General features: G+C 44.9%; 1 protein-coding gene across 3 annotated transcripts in view; it reads left to right on the top strand.

The window, feature by feature from the left end:
* The window catches only part of ITGB5 (integrin subunit beta 5), a 124,424-nt gene that overhangs the window by 26,466 nt on the left and 76,388 nt on the right, over positions 1-21,570 (top strand). For all 3 annotated transcript variants that reach the window (XM_043594391.1, XM_043594389.1, XM_043594390.1), the window contains exons 4-5: positions 8,654-8,903; positions 19,020-19,188. In XM_043594391.1, the coding sequence (XP_043450326.1) occupies positions 8,654-8,903; positions 19,020-19,188 (419 nt within the window). The remainder of the gene's footprint in view (positions 1-8,653; positions 8,904-19,019; positions 19,189-21,570) is intronic.

Here is a 21,570-nt window from a genome sequence, read left to right as displayed (position 1 = left end):
CAGAATACCAAACAGGCTCCATGCACTGTCAGCACAGAGCCCACCTTGGGGCTCGAACCCACGAACCATGAGATCATGACCCAAGCCGAAACCAAGAGTTGGACGCTCAACTGACTGAGCCATCCAGGTGCCCCGATCCTTTTTTCAAGACAAAATCATTTTGTGGGTGCTGTGGATGGGCTCTGATTGTGTATGTGGTGATGGAGAGCCCATTTCTGGGAGGTCAAGGTGATGGAGGGACTGGCCGCCCAGTTAAGGTATACTCAAACTGTGAGGATGTTTGTCTATAGAGATGAACACTTGGAGGAGATCTGATGAAAATACGAATTCCTAAAGGTCTAGAACCTTGTAAATATATTTATGAAATGTAGAAACACCTGAAGCCAATGAAGCCTCTTAAAATCTTGAACATTTTAATATTTTTAAAGAGAAGGACAGGCAGGCCCCAGATATTTATTTATTTGATGGAGGTAGAGAATGCTATGTTGTCGTCAGCAACATTCAGTTTACCAAGTGCATAGTTAACCTAAGTTAATCACCCCCTGACTCTGGAGAAGCCCTTGAGATATAGTGATTTTTTCCATTATTTATTTTTAGAAATGCTTTTTTGTCTCCTCCCTCACATAGATATTTGCTGAGTGAAGTGTAACCCTTTGCCAGCCTTATACCAGACTAATCGAAGGCAAGCCTTGGTATAGTATGAGTGAGTTGTTGTTCCAGGGGAAGCCTGGGGAAAAGAAAGGAAAATTTCCCTCTATACAGAACTTTTTGTTTTGCTTTTCTTTCTTCCTTTCTTTCATTAAAACGTGATTCCCATACTGTAGAAGTCACAATTTTATTATCTTATTTTTATGTTTTTAAATAATTTTTTAAGCGTATTTGGTTTTTTAAATAATCTGTACACCTAACAGGGGGCTTGAACTCACAACCCTGATATCAAGAGTTGCACGCTTTTCTGAGTGAACCAGCTGGGTGCCCAAGTCACCATTTTAAAGTATACAATTCAGGAGTGCCTGGGTGTCTCAATTGGTTAAGTGTCTGACTTCGGCTCAGGTCATGATCTCATGGTTTGTGGATTCGAGCCTGCATTGGGCTCTGTGCTGACAGCTCAGAGCCTGGAGCCTGCTTCAGATTCTGTGTCTCCCTCTCTCTCTACCCCTCCCCGGCTCATGCTCTGTCTCTCTTTCAAAAATAAAAAACATTTAAAAAAAATTTTTTTAAGTGTATAATTCAGTGGTTTGTAGCATATTTGCAACATTGTGCAACCATCACCACTGTCTCATTCCAGAATACTTGCCTTACCTCAAAAAGAAACCCTATATGCATTAACATACCCTCCTTATCTTTTCCCTCCCTGCCACATAGGTCCTGGCAGCCTCCAATCTACTTCCTATTTCTATGTTTTTGCTTATTCTGGACATTGTTTTCTTTCTTTCTTTCTTTCTTTCTTTCTTTCTTTCTTTCTTTCTTTCTTTCTTTCTTTCTTTCTTTCTATTTGGAGAGAGAGGAAGAGCATGAGTTGGGGAGAGAGGGCAAAGGGAGAGAGAGAGAATCCTAAGTAGGCTCCACGCTCAGCACTGAGTCTGATGCAGGGCTGAATCCCATGACCCTGGAATCATGACCTGAGCTGAAATCAAGAGTGGGACACTCAACCAACAAAGTCACCCAGGTGTCCCTATTCTGGACATTATATATAAATCGTATGGTATATGGCATTATGTCTGGCTTCTTTCACTTTGCAAAATATCTTCAAGATTCATCGATGTTGTAGCATTTATCACTTCCTTCCTTCCTTTTCATGGCCAGATAATATTCCATTGGGTCTGTATAGATATACCACATTTTAGCTGATGAATACTGGGGCTGTTTTCACTTTGGGGCAGTCATGACTAATGCTACTGTAAAAATTCATGCACAAGTTTTTGTTTGGACATGTGTTTTCAGTAATCTTGAGTACATTGCTAGGAGAAGAATTTGTGGGTCATATGGTAATTCTGTGTTTAACTTTTTGAGGAACTGCCAACTTTAAGCAAGAGTTTGTGTAAACACAGGATCATGTTTTCCATTTTGTTTTCAGTCCTGGAACTGTATGTGAGGATAACAACCTTAAAAAATTCTTAACAAAGGATGTAAACTTTGGAATAAAGGTTATTGAAATGGTGAATAAAAGGCCATAGGTAGGTTGAAGCACTGGGGCAGTTAGAAGGGATTTACTTAAGTCATCATTTGCCTCGATCCTTTAGCTCATTGACCAGTAGTTTGTTTTTTCGTGTGCTTTATTTTGAAATAATTTTAGGTTCACAAGAAGTTGCAAAAGTAATAGAGTTTTTTATACCCTTCCTAGTGTTCCCTGATAACATGTTACATAACCAAAGTACATTACTGAAACTAGGAAACTGACATTGGTACAGCACTATCAACTAAACTACAGGTGATTGGTTGCTTTTGAGATGGATTTCCTGCCAGTCCGTATCTGTGCTTTTTTCCCCCTCCTCCCAGGTTCTACTTTGGGGATGCCAGTTACCGGACTTACAGATTGCTTCTGCCACCCAGAATGACAGAGTATATACTTTATTAAAAAGACTAAGAAAGACTTCATGGTGGGTAGATAAGAGGTTGGCTATAGATGGAATGTTTGTGGCCTCCCTCCGAAGTTTATTTATTTATTTTTATTTTTAAGTTTATTCATTTTGAGAGAGAGAGAGAGACAGAGACAGAGAACACAAACAGGGGAGGGGCAGAGAGAGAATCCCAACCAGGTTCTGTGCTGTCTGCACAGAGCCCGATGGTGGGGCTTAAACTCATGAATCATGAGATCATGACCTGAGCCGAAACCAAGAGTCAGACTCTTAACCGACTGAGCTACCTAGGCGCCCTGCCCCCAACATTTATAAATTGAAATCTAACCCCCAGTGTGATTGTATCAGGAGGTGTTAGGGCCTTGGGAAGTGATTAAGGCATGAGGACAGAGCCCTTGTGATTGGTATTACTGCTTTGAATTTATAAAAGACCGCAGAGGGCTCCCTGTCCCTTCTGCCATGTGAGGACACAGCAAGAAGTCAGCAGTCTGCATCCCAGAAGAGGATCTCACCAGAACTCAACCGTGCTGGCATGTTGATCTTGGACTTGAAGGCTTCAGGACTGTGAGAGAGAAATTTCTGTTGTTTATTTTTATTTAAAAAAAAATTTTTTTTTTTTTAACATTTATTTATTTTTGAGACAGAGAGAGACAGAGCATGAACGGGGGGAGGGCCAGAGAGAGAGGGAGACACAGAATCTGAAGCAGGCTCCAGGCTCTGAGCTGTCAGCACAGAGCCTGATGCAGGGCTCGAACTCACGGACCGTGAGATCGTGACCTGAGCGAAGTCGGACGCTCAACCGACTGAGCCACCCAGGCGCCCTGAAATTTCTGGTGTTTAAAAGCCATCCAGTCTATGGTACTTGTAAGCCCAAATGGCCCAAGACAAGGTTATTTTCAAGGACACTAGGGATGCCAAGCCCTGGTGCTCAGGGGTGGACACTGTAGAGGCCAACTGTGTCTTCATGTGGTGCCTTCCTGGGTTCCATCTGTCAAGAGTCAGAATTCTGGGCTGAGGAGTGGGGTGGGTTGCAGCACACCAGCCTTGTCCTTGACCAGGGAAGCAATTCTTTGGCTCCATGTCTGGATTTAATTCTTGGATGCTAATTACCTTCGGCTACAGTAAACAGAAGAGCTAGATGAGAGTCCTGAGGTATGCACCTGGGCCCTAATTCCCTGTAGGTCCTGTTTGCAATATACCTGATTTTAAGGTGTCCCTTCTTTCTTTCAATTTTTGGCACAGAAGGGTATTTCTGGGGAATCAAAAACTACTTACATTCCTTTGGGGATGGCACGCATCTCTGTCGGTTGGAATACTGCTTTGTCTGAATGTTTGAACAAAAATCGATCTTAAACACACCAGGGATCCTTGGTGGAATCCCTACCTTCACTGTCTCCACTTCTTATTGAAGGGGCGGCAGAGAGAAAACAAACTGTGAAAGTACATTTCAAGCAGATGATTGATACTTGACTACAGTGGGGGAACCTGAGCAAGAGGCAGGCATTTTGAGCAAAGCCCCGCCAGAGCTGGGAGCTTTGGAAATGGGAAAAACCAGGACATGAGAGGGCCTGCTTGCAGGGCAGATGCCAGGTGCTTGGCTGTTTTGGGGGGTGTGCTTTGTTCCATTTGTTTGATCCTGCTGCTGGTAAAATGGGGGTCCTGTGGAATGGCCCCAGAGAGGAGGGGTAAAGCCACAGGGGATGACGAGCCTGTAGTGGTCTGACCTGGAGTGGGGCAGGGGGGCATGTGCGCTGGGATGGTGTCACCAGAAGCGGGCACTGATGGAGCGCTCATGGTGAAGTTGATAAGGGCTCTGCTGGATGCATGGAAGTGACAGGTCTCCAGTGGTGCAGAGCTGTGTGGTGGGATGTGTTGCCAGAGTGTATCTAAGTTTGCATGGTTCTGGAAGTGTGCCCAAAGATGGAAAATGGGTCCCAGACTTTCTCTCTGCATGTGGCCAGTGGCCTCTCCTTCAGTTGGCTGACCTCGGAGGCCTTGCTTGTAGGGGAGCTAGTGCACGGCTGCTTAACTCCCACACTTAGCACTCACGCTGAGAATTGGTCCAGGAATGTCCTTCCTTCCAAAATCTGCTGATGGGACATCCCAATATTGCCAAGGCCCCCTCAGGAGTTTGTGGCATTTAAAATCAGGTATAGTGGGGCTCAGTAGATTAAACTTCCGACTTCAGCTCAGGTCATGATCTCATAGTTCGTGGGTTCGAGCCCCGTGTCAGGCTCTGTGCCGACAGCTCAGAGCCTGGAGCCTGCTTTGGATTGTGTCTCCCTCTCTCTCTCTCTCTCTCTCTCTCTCTCTCCCTCCCCCCACCCCCTGCTTGCTCTCTGTCTGTCTCTGTCTCTCTCTCTCTCTGTCTCTCAAAAATGAATAAACATTAAAATTAATTAATTAATTAATTAATTAATTAATTAATTTTAAAAAATCAGGTGGAGTTGACATAGCAGTAAACCCTCATTCTGAACCCTAATCATACTACCCTCTTTCTTATACCCTTCAGTTTTTGGAAAAACTGGGAGAAATACTTCTTTTTAATATTTGCAGCCCCCCATGTGTGCTTTTTAAAGTAATCAGTTTCCCTCAGAATATGATGCCAAAGAGATTTCTGACTTCAGAGTAGATGCCACCTTAACGCACACAAACGTGTATATCATACCTTGTTTGTCTTTTTGCTTTCATGCCTGAAAAATGTGGAGTTAAAATTTAATACCCAAGGCTAGAGCCGTTCACAATTAAGTTCCTGGCAGAATTTTCTATCTCCCTTTTTGTCATTAGGGGAAATTGCTTTATTTTATTTATTTATTTGTTTTTTTAATGTTTATTTATTTTTGAGACAGAGAGAGACAGAGAATGGGGGAGGGGCAGAGAGAGAGGGAGACACAGAATCCAAAGCAGGCTCCAGGCTCTGAGCCATCAGCCCAGAGCCCGATGTGGGGCTCAAACTCACCACGAGATCGTGACCTGAGCTGAAGTCGGATGCTTAACCGACTGAGCCACCCAGGTGCCCCGGAAATTGCTTTAATAACTGACTTTTGGGGGAACCCAGGGGAGGTTTTCCTTGTGTACAAGCATTTGTGTGGTGTTAGGATACATTGTGTCCTTTGATCCCCACAGTAATTAACATCCTCCCATTTTACTGATCCAGAAACTGAGGAGCAAATTTAGAGGAGACTGAAGTCTTCCAGGTTCTGGGTGACAAGGTCTGGATTTTAAGCCAGCTCTCGCTCTCCAAATCTGGTGCCCTTTTCCCTCCCAGGGGTGCCTCCCAAGTCCAAGCCTGTTCTCTGCTCTCTGGTCCTAAAATCCTCATCTGTTCATTACTCATAATCCACAAAAAGGTAGAAGTGGATTCTGGATAAAAGAAGATGTAGTTGGGGCACCTGGGTGGCTCAGTCGGTTAAGCGGCTGACTTCGGCTCAGGTCATGATCACGCCGTCCGTGAGTTCGAGCCCCGCGTCGGGCTCTGTGCTGACAGCTCAGAGCCTGGAGCCTGTTTCAGATTCTGTGTCTCCCTCTCTCTGACCCTCCCCTGTTCATGCTCTGTCTCTCCCTGTCTCAAAAATAAATAAAACGTTAAAAAAAAATTAAAAAAAAAAAAAAGAAGAAGAAGATGTAGTTGGGAAGTTGGGGGGAAGGGCACAGGCGGACAGAAAATGTAGAAGACTCTGCCAAGAGGTCATGGGATTGGACAGAGCAGACATGATTATAGGCTCTGCCCATTTGGGGTCTGTGGTCTGCCCACACAAAGACCAAGGAGGTTCTCCCTTCCCCCAAGTTCTCTTCCCTCCTGCCCCTCCCCCACTGTGATGTGGCATCCAGGGCTGGGAGGGGCTCAGAGCAGGGACCTGCTCTGTCTGCCTGATGGGAGCCAGAGGCAGACATTACAGCAGTCTAGAATTCATTCTGGAAGAAATCTCCAACATTCCTCAGCTTGAGTCAGACTCTGATGGTTTTTAAAAATAGGCTCCTATGAACAGACAACCCAAACTGCATCAGTCTTGAGGAGGCGAGGACAGGACACGCAAAGACAAGTCCCGGGAAGCAGGCTCAGTGCTGTCACTCAGGCAAAAAATAGTAATTATAATAATTATACTTCATTTGTGCAGGCATTACTGCTTACCAAACACTGCTCTTCAAATGAACGCTTCATAGGCTTAATCAGTGCTGTGCTGTTATTATTTCCATTGTTGATCTAAGGACACAGGCTCAGGTTGCTCCCCTAGTTGAGGGACCGAGCTGGAACTTGGATTGAAATCTTTCGGTCATCTGAATCTGCATGGTCTAGTTAATATAATGCGACTTGTCTGGGGTGGGAGAAGGAGAAGGAGCACATGGGATTGGGGTCCCTATCCTCCAAGTTCAAGAAGGCTTCAGCTTGCTGGTTGTCAGGTCGAGATGGGAGACCAGCTTCTCTCCCATCCAAGTACTAACCAGGCCCGACCCTGCTTAGCTTCTGAGATCAGACGAGATCGGGCGTGTTCAGGGAGACCAGCTTCTCTGAGAGGTGACTGCCACCACCAGGTGTGGACTCTGTGGGCAGGAGAGGCCAGCCTCACTGTGCTCTTCTGAATACATGAGTATGTCCAGATGTCAAATGTGTGTGTGCAGCAATCCTACCTAGAGAGTTCAAGGACATCTTGGTGCCTCTGAAAAACTAATAAGCTCAAGGACAGATAGAATTACTTGGTATGATTGCCTCTTGAAGTCAGTTCTAAATGATGTGTTTTTAGAGCCTATGAAATGATGTAGGATAATTATCCTGGCATGGGTCCCCTGGTTGCTGCACTGACTTGGGTCTTTCTGTAAGCCCTGGGAGGTGACCTTGCAGAGGGCCACGCCTCCCAGACACTGGCTTTTCTCTTTGTTCATTTTCTCTGAATTAATTCCTCTTTCCTCTGTCTCTGACTCTTATTTTACAACCAAGAATTATTTTCTTTTTCTTGTAGCTGGTAGACAAATCTAGTAGTGTTTTCTTTCTTTCTTTCTTTCTTTCTTTCTTTCTTTCTTTCTTTTCTTTCTTTCTTTCCTTCCTTCCTTCCTTCCTTCCTTCCTTCCTTCCTTCCTTCCTTCCCCCCCTTCGTTTTGATGGTGCTAAAATTTAGAATCTGTCTTCCTGTATTTATATATATAACTTATTTTTTTTTTCTTTTTACTTTAGAGACAGTGAGTGCAAGAGAGCACATGAACAGGGGAGAGGGGCAGAGGGAGAGACAGAGAATCTCAAGCAGGCTCTATGCCCAGAGTGGAGCCTGGCAAGGGGCTTGATCCCATGACCCTGGGATCATGACCTGAGCCAAAGTCTAGAGTTGGATGCTCAACCAACTGAGCCACCCAGGCACCCCTGTACATATAATTTCTAATGATAATAATTTGTGTCTATGATATCCCAAAATGTCAAATATGCCCAAGAACTAAATACTGTTGCCTATAAATGCCTAGGAAAGTAGAAATAGGAGACATGGCACAAGCAAAAAATGTTTTTGCCCTTTTGGTGTATTTTAAGTGACAGTTGTCCCTGCTCTCGCTTGCCTTATACCTCTCTCCCTTTGCCCTCAGTTCTTACTCATTCCCGTACCTCCTTTTGTTTATTTCTTCCCTGTTTTCTGTTTCATACACACCTTGGCAGTCTCCTCCTGGCCACATTCCCACCTTGGCTTCTCTTTTCCCTGAAGTTGGTGCGGGTTGGTGGGTTAACTCTCACCTAATCTGTGTCCATGGAATTGTTTGGTCCATTATCCACCAACTGCCCAAGAGTCCTTTTGTTGACAAAACAGAACACCACTGGGGAGACTTGTTGTTAAGGAGTTTCCTCAAAAATGCCGAGCGAAGTATTTGGAAGGAGAACCTAGAACTTCACCCTCAATACCATATTCCCTTCAGTTACTCTTCTTCCAAGAAAAATATTTCTTCTTTTTTTTTTTTTTAAGAACAATATTTCTTTTGAGAGGCATGTGGTCACTAAAGAAAAGTAAGAGGGGGACCAGCTTTGAAAGTGAAATCCATCCCTTCAGCCCCCAGCGAGTTGGATGACCTCTAATTGCATGGCCTCTCTGTTGGCACAGGCGATAAGACTACCTTCCAGCTGCAGGTTCGACAGGTGGAGGATTACCCTGTGGACTTGTACTACCTGATGGACCTCTCCCTGTCCATGAAGGATGACTTGGACAGCATCCGAAACCTGGGCACCAAGCTGGCTGAGGAGATGAGGAAGCTCACCAGCAACTTCCGGTTGGGGTTCGGGTCTTTTGTAGACAAGAACATCTCCCCTTTCTCCTACACAGCACCGAGGTACCAGACCAATCCATGCATTGGGTGAGTGACCAGTCATCCTTATGCTGGGTATTTAAGTGTAGGGGGAATGGAGTAGCAGGAAAACTTAGCCCAAAGAAAGGACTAGGGAAGGCATATTGGGGGATGGGGCAGGCTTCAGTGTTTAATCTGATCAGTGATGACCTAGTCCTGTCTCCCCAACTGTGTGTGAAGATGTGAACTGTTGCAGGGCTGTGGGAAGGCATAATGATCATAGCTCATTTGTTTTCCTGCCTGATGTAGCACTGTTTTCTACATTGAGAGGTTTTATGTATGTATGTATGTATGTATTTTTAATTTATTTATTTTTAATTTACATCCAAGTTAGTTAACATATAGTGCAACAATGATTTCAGTAGATTCCTTAATGCCTCTTACCCATTTAGCCCATTCCCCCTCCCACAACCCCTCCAGTAACCCTCTGTTTGTTCTCTATATTTAAGAGTCTCTTATGTTTTGTCCCCCTCTCTGTTTATATATAATTTTTGCTTCCCTTCCCTTATGTTCATTTGTTTTGTATCTTAAATTCCACATATGAGTGAAGCCATATGATATTTGTCTTTCTCTGATGAATTTCACTTAGTATAATACCTCTAGTTCCATCCACGTAGTTGCAAATGGCAAGATTTCCATTTTGCTGTTTGCCGACTAATACTCCATTTTGTGTATGTGTGTGTATGTGTATGTATGCATATATATATGTATATATGTGTGTATATATATATATATATGTATGTATGTATGTATGTATATATATGACATCTTCTTTATCCTTTATCCATTCATTCATCGATGGACATTTGGGCTCTTTCCATACTTTGGCTATTGTCAATAGCGCTGCTGTAAACTGTGGGGTACATGTGCCCCTTCAAAACAGCACACCTGTATCCCTTGGATAGATGCCTAGTAGTACAATTGCTAGGTCATAGGGTAGTTGTAGTTTTAGTTTTTTGAGGAACCTCCATCCTGTTTTCCAGAGTGGCTGCACCAGTTTGCATTCCCACCGGCAGTGCAAAAGAGATCCTCTCTCTCCGCATCCTCGCCAACATCTGTTGTTGCCTGAGTTGTTAATGTTAGCCATTCTGACAGATGTGAGGTAGTATCTCATTGTGGTTTTGATTTGCATTTCCCAGATGATGAGTGATGTTGAGCATTTTTTCACATGTCTGTTAGCCATCTGGATGTCTCCTTTGGAGAAGTGTGTATTCATGTCTTTTGCCCATTTCTTCACTGGATTCTTTGTTTTTTGGGTGTTGAGTTTGATAAATTCTTTATAGATTTTGGATACTAAACCTTTGCAAATATCTTCTGCCATTCCGTCGGTTGCCTTTTAGTTTTGCTGATTGTTTCCTTCACTGTGCAGAAGTGAAGGATGAGGTCCCAAGAGTTCATTTTTGCTTTTGTTTCCCTTGCCTCCGGAGACATGCTGAGTAAGAAGTTGCTGCGGCTGAGGTCATAGAGGTTTTTGCCTGCTTTCTCCTCAAGGATTTTGATGGCTTCCTGTCTTAAGTTTAGGTCTTTCATCCATTTTGAGTTTATTTTTTGTGTATGGGGTAAAGAAAGTGGTCCAGGTTCATTTTTCCGCATGTCGCTGTCCAGTTTTCCCAGCACCACTTGCTGAAGAGACTGTCTTTATTCCATTGGATATTCTTTGCTGCTTTGTCAAAGATTAGTTGGCCATACGTTTGTGGGTCCATTTCTGGGTTCTCTGTTCTGTTCCATTGATCTGAGTATCTGTTTTTGTGCCATATTTATTTATTTTTAAGCTTATTTATTCATTTTGAGAGAGACATAGACAGTGTGAGTGGGGGAGGGGCAGAGAAAAAGGGAGAGAGACAGAATCCCAAGCAGGCTCCATGCTACCAGCGCAGAGCCCAGAGTGGGGCTTGAACTCACAAAACTGTGAGATCATGACCTGAGCCGAAACCAAGAGTCAAACGCTAATCCAACGGAACCTCCCAGGCGTCCCTCTACATTGAGTGATTTTAGACAATGTTTTCAGTAAGTGGACACCCAGGTTCAGGGAGGGAGCAGGCAGAACAGTGTAACCTTTCCTCTTGCTTGGGGTAAACTGAGGTGCTTGGGGATAAGTGAATTCAAAATCTGTCTCTGTTGTTATGTAAATATAACTTACCTTGGCAAAATGAAATGGAAGTCCTGGGTTTTAAAGGTATGATTTTGGGGGCACCTGGGTGGCTCAGTTGGTTAAGCATCCGACTTCAGCTCAGGTCATGATATCACAGTCTGTGAGTTCGAGCCCCGCATTGGGCTCTGTGCTGACAGCCCAGAGCCTGGAGCCTGTTTTGGATTCTGTGTCTCCCTCTCTCTCTGACCCTCCCCCGTTCATGCTCTGTCTCTCTCTGCCTCAAAAATAATTAAAAACATTAAAAAAAATTAAAAAAAAAATAAAGGTATGATTTTGTTTTTTCCAACATAAGTCAAGTACTTGAATTGGAAAATATTTGACAGATTATCAGACAGCAGGAATTTCTAACTGCTCTAATAAATAAATCAAAAAGTGTGTCATGATAGAAGTTTATTTCCTGCTTACCTAAATCCAGTGGACACCTCCCTTCCACGCGGTGACTCAGGGACCCTTGCTCTGCCCACCCTGTACTCCTCTATCTTCTACATGTGGCTTTTAGGGTCATTGTGCCTGGGCGGACGCTCATAGGAGGAGCTTATGGGCCACCAGTGAATAGCCTTTGCCACTTCTGCACTTTATCAGACACGATGGAATTCTAGCAATGAAGCTGGAAACCAGTTCAGTTGTGCTCAGGAAGAAGAGGAAATAGGATTGGTGGACAGGACTCTGCCATGGTGTGTTTGTGTGTGGGCTGGAGGGTCACAGCCTCCAACTCCCCCAAGGCAACCTCTATAAGGTTGGTTTGTTTCCTTTCTAGTCTTACGAGTGTTCCTGTAAATGTCAGGATGATGTAGGCAGGATTACAATGAGTGGTAACTTCCAAGTTTTTCTTTCTCATCCCCACATACAACTTTAGTTAGGCTTTGGGATGTAAGACCCCAGAATACTTATTAGATAAGAAGCTGCTAAGACTGAGATTCTTACCAAGCATCAGGCACTGTACTATATGCCTTGAACCATGTGGATTATCTCATTCAAGTCTGATGGCAATCTTTTGAGGTCTCTAAGATTTATGTGAGCCAACCAAGGCTTAGGATAAACCACTTACCTAAGATTACACAACTTGTAAGGGGTATATTTGGGGTAAGAGTCCAGACAAACTAGTTTTAGAGTCTGCATTCCCATTAATATGGTGCTTGCTTTTTCCGAATTCAAATCACATGACCGCACAGAGGCTTTACCTGAGTCTGAGGACAAACGCCCATCCCCAAACAACCCGACCTTCAAGGCGCTTGCCTAAGGGTAATGTTAGGTGATGCAACAGTAACATAGCCCCCAAATCTCAGTGGCTCAGCACCATCAGAGTGTCTTTCTTGCTTGTACAAACTCTGATGAGGTCTGAACTGGTTTCCACGGCAGCTCTCCTTTCAGCGGTGACTCGGATCCAGGACCTTCCACCTGTGGTGGCATTTTCAGTTCTTAGGTTACTTGGCTGCCCCTGGGGGGAAGAGAGCTGTTCCTAAGCCCCTGAGCCTGCCCAGCTCCCCAGCTAATCTTCCACAACCTCAACAGCTCCCAGGCCTGGGTTTGGCTGGGTGCTCAGGATGCAGTGGTGTTTATGCTGGTAATATATGTTTTCCGGAATCTTTCCTAATTTTCTGTAAATCTCCTAGAAGCTCCCTTACGTGTTCCCCAGGGGGTGGGAACTGACACAATGGTGGGGAAGATAATAGATAAGAAAAAGGTTTAAATACAAAAGCAATTCTAAGTTCCTGAACTGTGAAGAGGCCCAGGTGTCATCATTTGCTGGGTTTAGCTTCCTCCTGGCCACAGGTGGCCTCTGGCATTATTATTACTTTGGTCCCCGTCTCCAAGGCCTTTTCAGCTGAGTCTCAGTGCCGTGACCTGTTGTTGGAGTTTTGCTTCTTACCAGGTACAACAGCAGCTTAACCAAAGCCTTTTTCAATTCATCCCTAACAGTGATTCTGTCTGCTTCTTTTCACCTCTGCCTTCTGATTGGGCCCTGTTTCTGGACAGACAGGGTATATCTCCACGGTCACTTCCCCAGGACCATCCACTCACTGTAAGATGTGCTAGATTGGCAGCCCAGAGAGGATGGAGGGGACTATCTCTGGAGACTCAGCATTCAGATATTCAGGGTTATCACGCACAATTTATCCAGAGTCCCTCTTGGAGGCCTGGAAGGCAGAACCAATTGTAGATGTAAAAGTCTTCTCAGTGAGCACAGGTACCCTGAAAGACTTGCAAGGCAGGAAATCTAGTGAAGAACAGGAGTTCTGAAGGAAACAGCAGGGCCGAGTCATGCAAATCTCTCTTCTGTAAGCTGGGCACCGCATCAGGGAGTCACTCTGGCTCAGTGAGCAGGCTGAGGTTTATCTCCGCACGGCCAGGCAGTGGAATGCATGTGGTGTCCTGGGTCCCAGAGATTCCCGCTGTTCCTGGGGAGAACAGCGAACGGTGGCTGTTCTTATACCTATACCTGATCCAGCCTGTGTGTGCTTTGTTAGAAGATTTGACCAAGAATAACCAGGATTTCCAGGTTTTCTAGAACAGCAGGCAGGTCTGTTGGAGCTGGGTTTGTACCACATGCTCGGCTGCTGCTGTCCTTACCACTCTTCATGTCGCACAGCTGGCCCGCCTCCCTTGTCTGCCTTTCATCCCTGGCCCAGTGCACACTGCCTGCAATCCTCATCTATTCTTTTCCTTCAGCTAGTGCGCAGAGGAGAGTCATGGGGTTCTCCTCAAGCTCCGATGGCCCCTTCAGTTGGATTTTTCTCCCCTGAGGGAGTGGGAACAGCAAGAGCCCCCAGGAAGTTTTGGGAAGATAGAGTCAGGAGTGACTTAATCACCTATACAGGACACCTCAGAGAAAAGAGAGCTGGTTTTTCATGGGGCTTTTCTGAGGTTTGTCCCTCCTCCTGCTCCAAACGTTTTTGCCAAAGGATCAAAATCCTAGATTCATCCCTTCCTATCTTAGAATGTGCTAGAAATGCCAGGACTGGAGTAAGTAGTAGTAACAGGGCTGCCATAATCGGAAAAAAGGCACAGTATCATTTAATCACCAGATTAAAGATCTGTTTACTTGCTATTTTGAGTAACAGGAAGAGTGTCACTGGGAAAAGTCATGTGGGATTTACTGATAGAGGATTTGAAGGATTAATGCAGCCTGTTATCCCCGGCCCTGAAGACATTTCCTTTTGCTCGAGGTATCGGGCTGTTGTTGAAATACATGTCATGTCTCATTTATAGGTGGGGCCTAACAAAGCCAAACTCACGGAAACAGAGTAGACTGGTAATTGCTGGGAGGTGGGGGGAACATGGAGATGTTGGTCAAAAGGTACAGATTTCCAGTTATAAGATGAGTATGTCCTGGGGATGTAGCGTATGGCACAGTGATGCTAGTTAACGGTATTATACTTGGAGCATACACTTGTATACTTGGAAGAGAGTGAGTAGATCTTAAATGTTCTCACCACACAACAAAAATGGAAATACACATGCACAAACCTGGGCAAGTAAACTGACATATTTCATCCTTCATCATTTATGTTTTCCCTTACCCTCCGTGTGTTTCTTCCAAGGGTCATAGTATTCCTTCATCACCTTGATGGTGTTATTTCATTGTCTTCTGACATGTCCTGTGGCTGATGAGAAGGTGGCTGTCCATCTAATGGTTTTCCTTCTCTCTGGTGGCTTTTAATATTTTCCTGTGCTTTTCATATTCTATAATGATACACATTTGAATGTGTCTAGATTGGATTTGCTTTTATTTACATTGCTCAGAATCTGGTCTGCTTGTTTAATCGGAGAATACGTCTTTATCCTTGAAAATTCTCAGACATTTTGCCTTTGATTCCTCTATCTTCTTAATTTTCTTTCTTTTTTAAAAAGATGTTTATTGGGGCGCATGGGTGGCGCAGTCGGTTAAGCGTCCGACTTCAGCCAGGTCACGATCTCGCGGTCCGTGAGTTCGAGCCCCGCGTCAGGCTCTGGGCTGATGGCTCAGAGCCTGGAGCCTGTTTCCGATTCTGTGTCTCCCTCTCTCTCTGCCCCTCCCCCATTCATGCTCTGTCTCTCTCTGTCTCAAAAATAAATAAACGTTGAAAAAAAATTTTTTTTTTAAAAAAGATGTTTATTATTTATTTCTGAGAGAATATGCACACGTACACACGAGTTGGGGAAGGGAAAGAGTGGGGGAGAGAGGATCCCAAGCAGGCAAGCAGACTCCGCACTGTCGGTGCTGAGCCTGACCTGGGGCTTGAACCCATGAACCCGTAAGATCATGACCTGAGCCAAGATCAAGAGTCAGACTCTTAACTGACTGAGCCACTGAGGGGCTCCTCTCCTCTTCATTTTCTAACGCTAATTTCCCTAGTAAGAAATTTCTTCTAGTTTACCATTTTGGTTTTTAGTTGGTTAGTCCATACACTGAAGTTTCATATTTGAATTTCACTGACTATAGTTTTTATTTCGTTCTTTTTCCAAACTTCTGTTTTTTATATTGTTTTGTTTTCACAGCCTTGTTTTTATTCTTCTAATAATATCCTGTTCTGACTTTTGGTATGTATTCTTTCCTCTCCTTTAATGTTTTAAATATCCTTGCGTTTACAGTGCTTCAAATCATTCTGTTATCTCTGTTTCTTGAACGGCACATCATTCAGTTTGTTGCATTTGTGGACATTCCTTCATGGTGGTTTGTTTCTCATGGGATCCATAAGTTTGTCATAAGCTCCTCTTCATCCGAGGTGGTTTTCTGGGCGAGGATCACAGCCCCATCCTTGTAGGGCAGTTATGTGTTTGCCTGGATCCTCCAGGTTTCGATGGGACTAGTTTTCCTGTTTATTGTTCCTTTGGGGGTTCCTTCACCATAAAGTAGTGAATCCTGACTTGCTTGAGCCTGGAGTTAACAATTTTTATGGGTGATTCATCTTGCTCTCGGCCCAGAATGGCTCCTCCTTGCTTCTTTCCCAGGCTAGTGGCTGGAATTTGTGTCTTTCATTTTGGTGACAGGGCAGCTCTTTGTAGAGCTTAGCTTTATGAAGAGAGCCCTGTTCCAGTGCTTCATCCGTCCCCGTTAGAATCGTGCCCCCAACCCTTAGGACCTCCGTCGGGTCCTGGCACATCCGGGAGCTCTTTGGCATGAGCTCTTACTCCAGGCCCACCTCATCTTGTAACTGTACTCATTTGTTGAATGGTTTTTTTTTTCCTTCATCTCCGGCAGCTGGGATTTCCCCGCTAAGCTTCCATATTAACATTTACGTATGAGCATTTTGAAAAATTATATGTTATCTGGCAGTTCTGTATTTAGACTAAGACGGAGCTGTTTCCAGTCAGCTTGTCCCACAATATTGTCCTGAAGCCATAGATTGTTTTCTGGATTTGCCTGGGTCTAGTGTCTTCAAGTTGGAATCACTTTTTATATGTACATGCTCCCCCAGGCAATTTAAGCATATATATTTTACTTACCTTCTTGTTTATAATCCTTGATGGAATAACTCCCTATACATGGCCCCAAACAGGGCTCTACAGACAGACACAGGGTGGGGGCTGGAGCATTTCCTGGAGTTAGACCCCCAAGTGCCCAGACCTTCAGTTCACTCAGTTCTGCCAGAGGTTAAATAGTCACAGGGGACATTGTATTTTAGTGACTATGGGACATGTGGCAGGATCTGTGTGACAAAGCTGTTTTCCTCGAAGAGATGACTGATTTGGTTGTAGTAAATTCTCTGCCATGAAGGCTTCTCTCTGGCAAACACATTTTCTATTTCCTGATTATTTTTTTTTTAAAGATTTTTTTTTTTCAACGTTTATTTATTTTTGGGACAGAGAGAGACAGAGCATGAATGGGGGAGGGGCAGAGAGAGAGGGAGACACAGAATCGGAAACAGGCTCCAGGCTCTGAGCCATCAGCCCAGAGCCTGACGCGGGGCTCGAACTCCCGGACCGTGAGATCGTGACCTGGCTGAAGTCGGACGCTTAACGGACTGCGCCACCCAGGCGCCCCATTTCCTGATTATTTAATAGTAATTCTCCAAGTAAAAATATATCTACTTAATGTTGTTAGCACAAATAAAAGGGGAAAGGTAAAAAATGCCAAGCTAATTTTGGTGAGTTTTCACAGCTTCCCTGGCTTTCTCGCTGAACAGCAATTATCATTCTTTTCCTCTCCTTTCTCTCCTCAACCCACTCGGTCAACTGTGACAACAATCACATTCCCAAAGTCCTGCATAGTAGACCAGAACCACACAGAGAGGAGGAGCGGCTTGAAGGAAGGGAAAATTTTTGTGTGTTTTCTTCCTCCTGCACCTGTCCATTTGTCAAATAACTACCAATAGGACCTCAGCTCATTTCCTTCTTCTCTCCGGGAATATAATTTCCATGACCTTTTCTTCATGGAAAAATGAGATGGGAATAAAAAATTTGATGGTCCAGATCATATATAGAAAAGTCTGTTCTGACAAGCACAAGGTACAAGTGAAGTCTGAGGAAGAAGGAGGGAGTGAAGCCAAGGGAAGGCAGGTGGATGAAGCCTGTAGCTCCCGCCCCCATCCAGAGAGAGTCGTGGCCAGAATGGCAGTGGGGTTGACTCTGTCCAGAGCCGGTTTGCTGCGGTGACTGGTGGATGGAGCAGGCACTGTAGGTCCTGGAGGAGAGTGGAACGGCCTCTTAGAAAGCCAAAGTTTGCCTCTTGTTTGGAGGAAGGGAACCTGTCCAGACCTGCCCTGGCTGCTGCTTCTTGGCTGCAGTTAGGCAGGATTCCCTAGCAGTTGCTAAGCCTGTTTCCCTCTCCATGCACATGGCTTAAGTTGGATTATAACCACCCCTCCCGCGCCCCCCCCCCCCCCCCCCGCCCATGCCTCTCTGTTAGTGTTGTTTTTTTGTTTTTTTCCATCTTTTGTTCTAAAAGAGATCCTTTCTTAACGTGGCCACAAACTTGCACAGTCTCTTTCAGTCTGCCTTCTCAGCCTCCCCTTGGCCCATCCTCACCTTGTCTGCCCCTGCTGCAGCTTCACTGGCCTTCCTTGTTCTTGGGCTCCCTGTGTTCTCTCCTGCCATGGGGCTCTTGCATGTGTGCTTCTCTCTGGCCAGGACCCTCTTCCCTCTCCCCTCAAGAATCCACTGGTGAAACAATGGAAGGCCTCTCTTCCTGTGTCAGTGACTGCATGTCAAGCTGAGACTCCTAGATCTGTAATTGGAATCTAATTTCCTCCAGGGATGGAACCACTCAGGATCTCTACTGCAGACTGAAGATGAGATCGCCCAGTATTGCAGGAGAAAGATGTGGCATTAACTTGCTATTGAGATGCAATACTTGCCTCTTCCCAAATTGCCACATCTAATTTTCCATCTGAGGACAGTTAGCTTCTGAGTGATCTCTGTTGCATTTAGGAGAGCTGGTCGCTTATCATCACAATATTTATAAATGAATGAAGTAGCAGATAGAATGTCTTTGTTCCTGTTCCACTAGCTTTTGCTCATGTGCCAGGATGTCCTTCGAGTCTCTGAGTGGGTTCACTCAAAGGGATTCTATGTGATCTTTTAACACGTGGCAGCAGCAGAGTTGATGTGGGAAGCTGCTTTCATATAGTACCTCTGTTCAGGCTGCTCTCACTCGACACTGCCCACCTTTCTTAGCCCAAAAGATCCTTCCCTGCTGTGCTGCCCAGGCCATGGTGCCCATGCCACTGGTCCCTCCCATCTTTCAAGGCCCATGGCAGGGCATCTCTGTGACGTATTCCTCTGACAGCAGTAGTCTGCTATTATCTCCTTTTTTCGAACCATTTGTCCATTCCATTCACATACAACCTGGATATGCTGACTTGCCTGTAGTGTAGGGCTTGGCCTTTGTAGAGTAAGAATCATCTCTCTTTGTGTGTCCCAGGGGCACACAGTAGGTGCTGGGTAAATATTCATTACTGCTGCTCAAGGCACTCAGTGAACACACAGAGTACTTGGTTGCTTAAGATTTACCTACAGTGATGGAAAGTGACTCTTCTCTTCTTTCTCTCTAGTTACAAATTATTCCCAAACTGCGTCCCATCCTTTGGGTTCCGCCATCTGCTGCCCCTTACAGACAGAGTTGACAGCTTCAATGAGGAGGTTCGGAAACAGAGGGTGTCCCGGAACCGCGATGCTCCCGAAGGAGGCTTTGATGCAATACTCCAGGCGGCTGTCTGCAAGGTAACTTTTCTTTCTGTTTCATCTCTACATGTGGGCGGGCGTTGGCCCTGCCGGTAGGAGATGGCAGATTTTGAGCCACCCCAGCCTGTGGTTCGTGTCCATTCTTACATCCGAGGGTGAGCTCAGGGACCTTTGGGGAAACCTACAGCAGTCAAGTCAGCTGGAGCTCAGTGATGGGTCGGGGCGGGTGTATGTCTCTGTTTCAGGGTGTGGCCATGTGTGTGTGACGGGACGCTGTCTTTGCCAGAAGACAGCTGTTCTGCATTTATGCATTAGACTCTTGCTTCTTTTGGTGGGAAAAGGTAAAGTTCAAGCCCTATGCATGAGGCCTGTTGAGCCTTCTGGCCCAGTTTTGGCCAACCTTAAAGATTGCTGGATTAGCGAATCTGCTGAAAAAGAGAACTGCATGTCATCTCAGGTTGCATTTCTATTTGTTTTTCTCCAGCTTTTCTGTGGTGTATGAATCCAGAGGGAGGACACAGAGCTAGGTCATAAATGAACCCATGCTCTGAGAGGTTCCAGTCCCAGTGAAATAGATAAATGGAACGTTGGTGATAGCTTTTTGTTTTAATCGAAGTATAGTTGACACATGGTGCATTAATTTCAGGTGTACAACATAGTGATTTGATAAACATATGTATTATGCTGTGTTCATCACAAGAGTAGCTACCCTCTGTCATCATAGTACGTGTTATAATACCACTGACTACATTCCCTATGCTGTGCCTTTGATCTCCGTACATTATTCTTCCCAGAACTGGAAGCCCATCCCTCCCACGACCCTTCACTCATTTGGCCCATTCTCCCACTGCCCTCCTCTCTGGCAATCATCAGCTTGTTCTCTGGGTCTATTTCTGCTTTTTGTTTATTTGTTTGTTCATTTGATTTGTTTTTTAAATTCCACATGTAAGTGACATCGTATGGTATGTGTCTTTCTCTGTCCGACTTCTTTCATTTAGCGTTATACCCTCGAGGCCCATCCATGTTGTTGCAAATGTCAAGATCTCATTCTTTTTGTGTAGCTGAATAATATTCCATTATATGTGTATGTGTGTGTGCACACACCATTTCCTCTTTATCCATTCATCTCTCAGTGGACACTTGGGGTGTCCCCATATCTTGGCACTGTAAATAATGCTGCATTAAACATAGAACACATAGATCTTTTCAAGTGTTTTCATTTTCTTTGGTCAATACAGTAGTAGAATTACTGATGATATGGTATTTATATTTTTCACTTTTTAAGGAACTTCCCTATGATTTTCCAGTGGCTCTACCGATTTCTATTCTCACCAACAGTACATGAGAGTTCCTTTTTCTCCACATCTGCCCTGACACTTGTTAGGTAATAACTTATTCCTAAACTAGTTTTCTACTATCAAAACAACTCAATAACAGCAAGATTTTTTTAAAAAATCACTCTTGAATTTGCCATTCCAACACATACTTTTACAATTTTTTCAGAGTGCTCATCACTGAGCATGCCCTCTTGAAAATTTCGGTGGCTCAGCAGTAGGGCAATCGCTGGGCCCCCCATGTTTGGGGGAGGGGCTAAAACTCAGTTTGGAGAGGCTGCTGTTCATTTACTAAGTGGTAAGCACTTAATTAACCACTTACATAGTTTCTGACCTCAGCACGTGTCCAGTGTGTCACAGACCCACTTTTTCTCCACTCCATCCTTGACCTGGTGATAAGAGAGCCACAGTTGTCCTTTCTGAAATAAAAAACTGAAATGGTAGACAGGGAGGGATAAGGGGAAGGAAAAAATGGGAAGAAAGCGTAGTTGCCTGCGGTTGCCTTCTTGGCCCCCCTGCAGCTCTGTCGTCATTCACTGTGTCCTCGGGGCCACCCCTAGAGGAGATGGCCTTGCGATGGCTGTGCCACCCTTCCCGGCTGCTGGGCCAGAGCCAAACAGTTTGGTTCAGAGGCCTCTGGTGGTTTGTAGCAGCCCAGGAAAGCCAGACGGAACATAGCTGGAATGTGTTCAGCTCTCAGTCTTTACAGTGTGTCACAATATAGGCCATTTATGGATTTGCTTCAGAAAGAAAAATTACATTTTTGACTGGCATTCAGACATTGATCATATGAGGCGTTGTCTTCACAGATATTCTGCCGAATCTCCTTCTTGGCAGGGACAAATAGTGCAGGGAAAACAGGATCCCTCTCATCTATCTCCCCAGCTCGAGGATTTTGTGGATTTTCTTTTTATGGGGGAGGAAATCATCCTTAGGGCTTGAGGGAAAGAACTCAGTGACAGAACAAAGCCATGTCCAGTTATGTTAATTCTGATAGAGTGATCGGAAAGGCCACGGTTGAATGCCTGAGGCACAGTGGTCTCCGAGAAGCCGAGAAGCCGCAGGATCTACTCTTGTGTTTACAGAA

This window comes from Prionailurus bengalensis, chromosome C2 (genome assembly GCF_016509475.1).
Source record: "Prionailurus bengalensis isolate Pbe53 chromosome C2, Fcat_Pben_1.1_paternal_pri, whole genome shotgun sequence".
NCBI lineage: Eukaryota > Metazoa > Chordata > Mammalia > Carnivora > Felidae > Prionailurus > Prionailurus bengalensis.
Note: the sequence above shows the minus strand (reverse complement) of the source record. Positions and strands in the feature narration are given on the sequence as shown.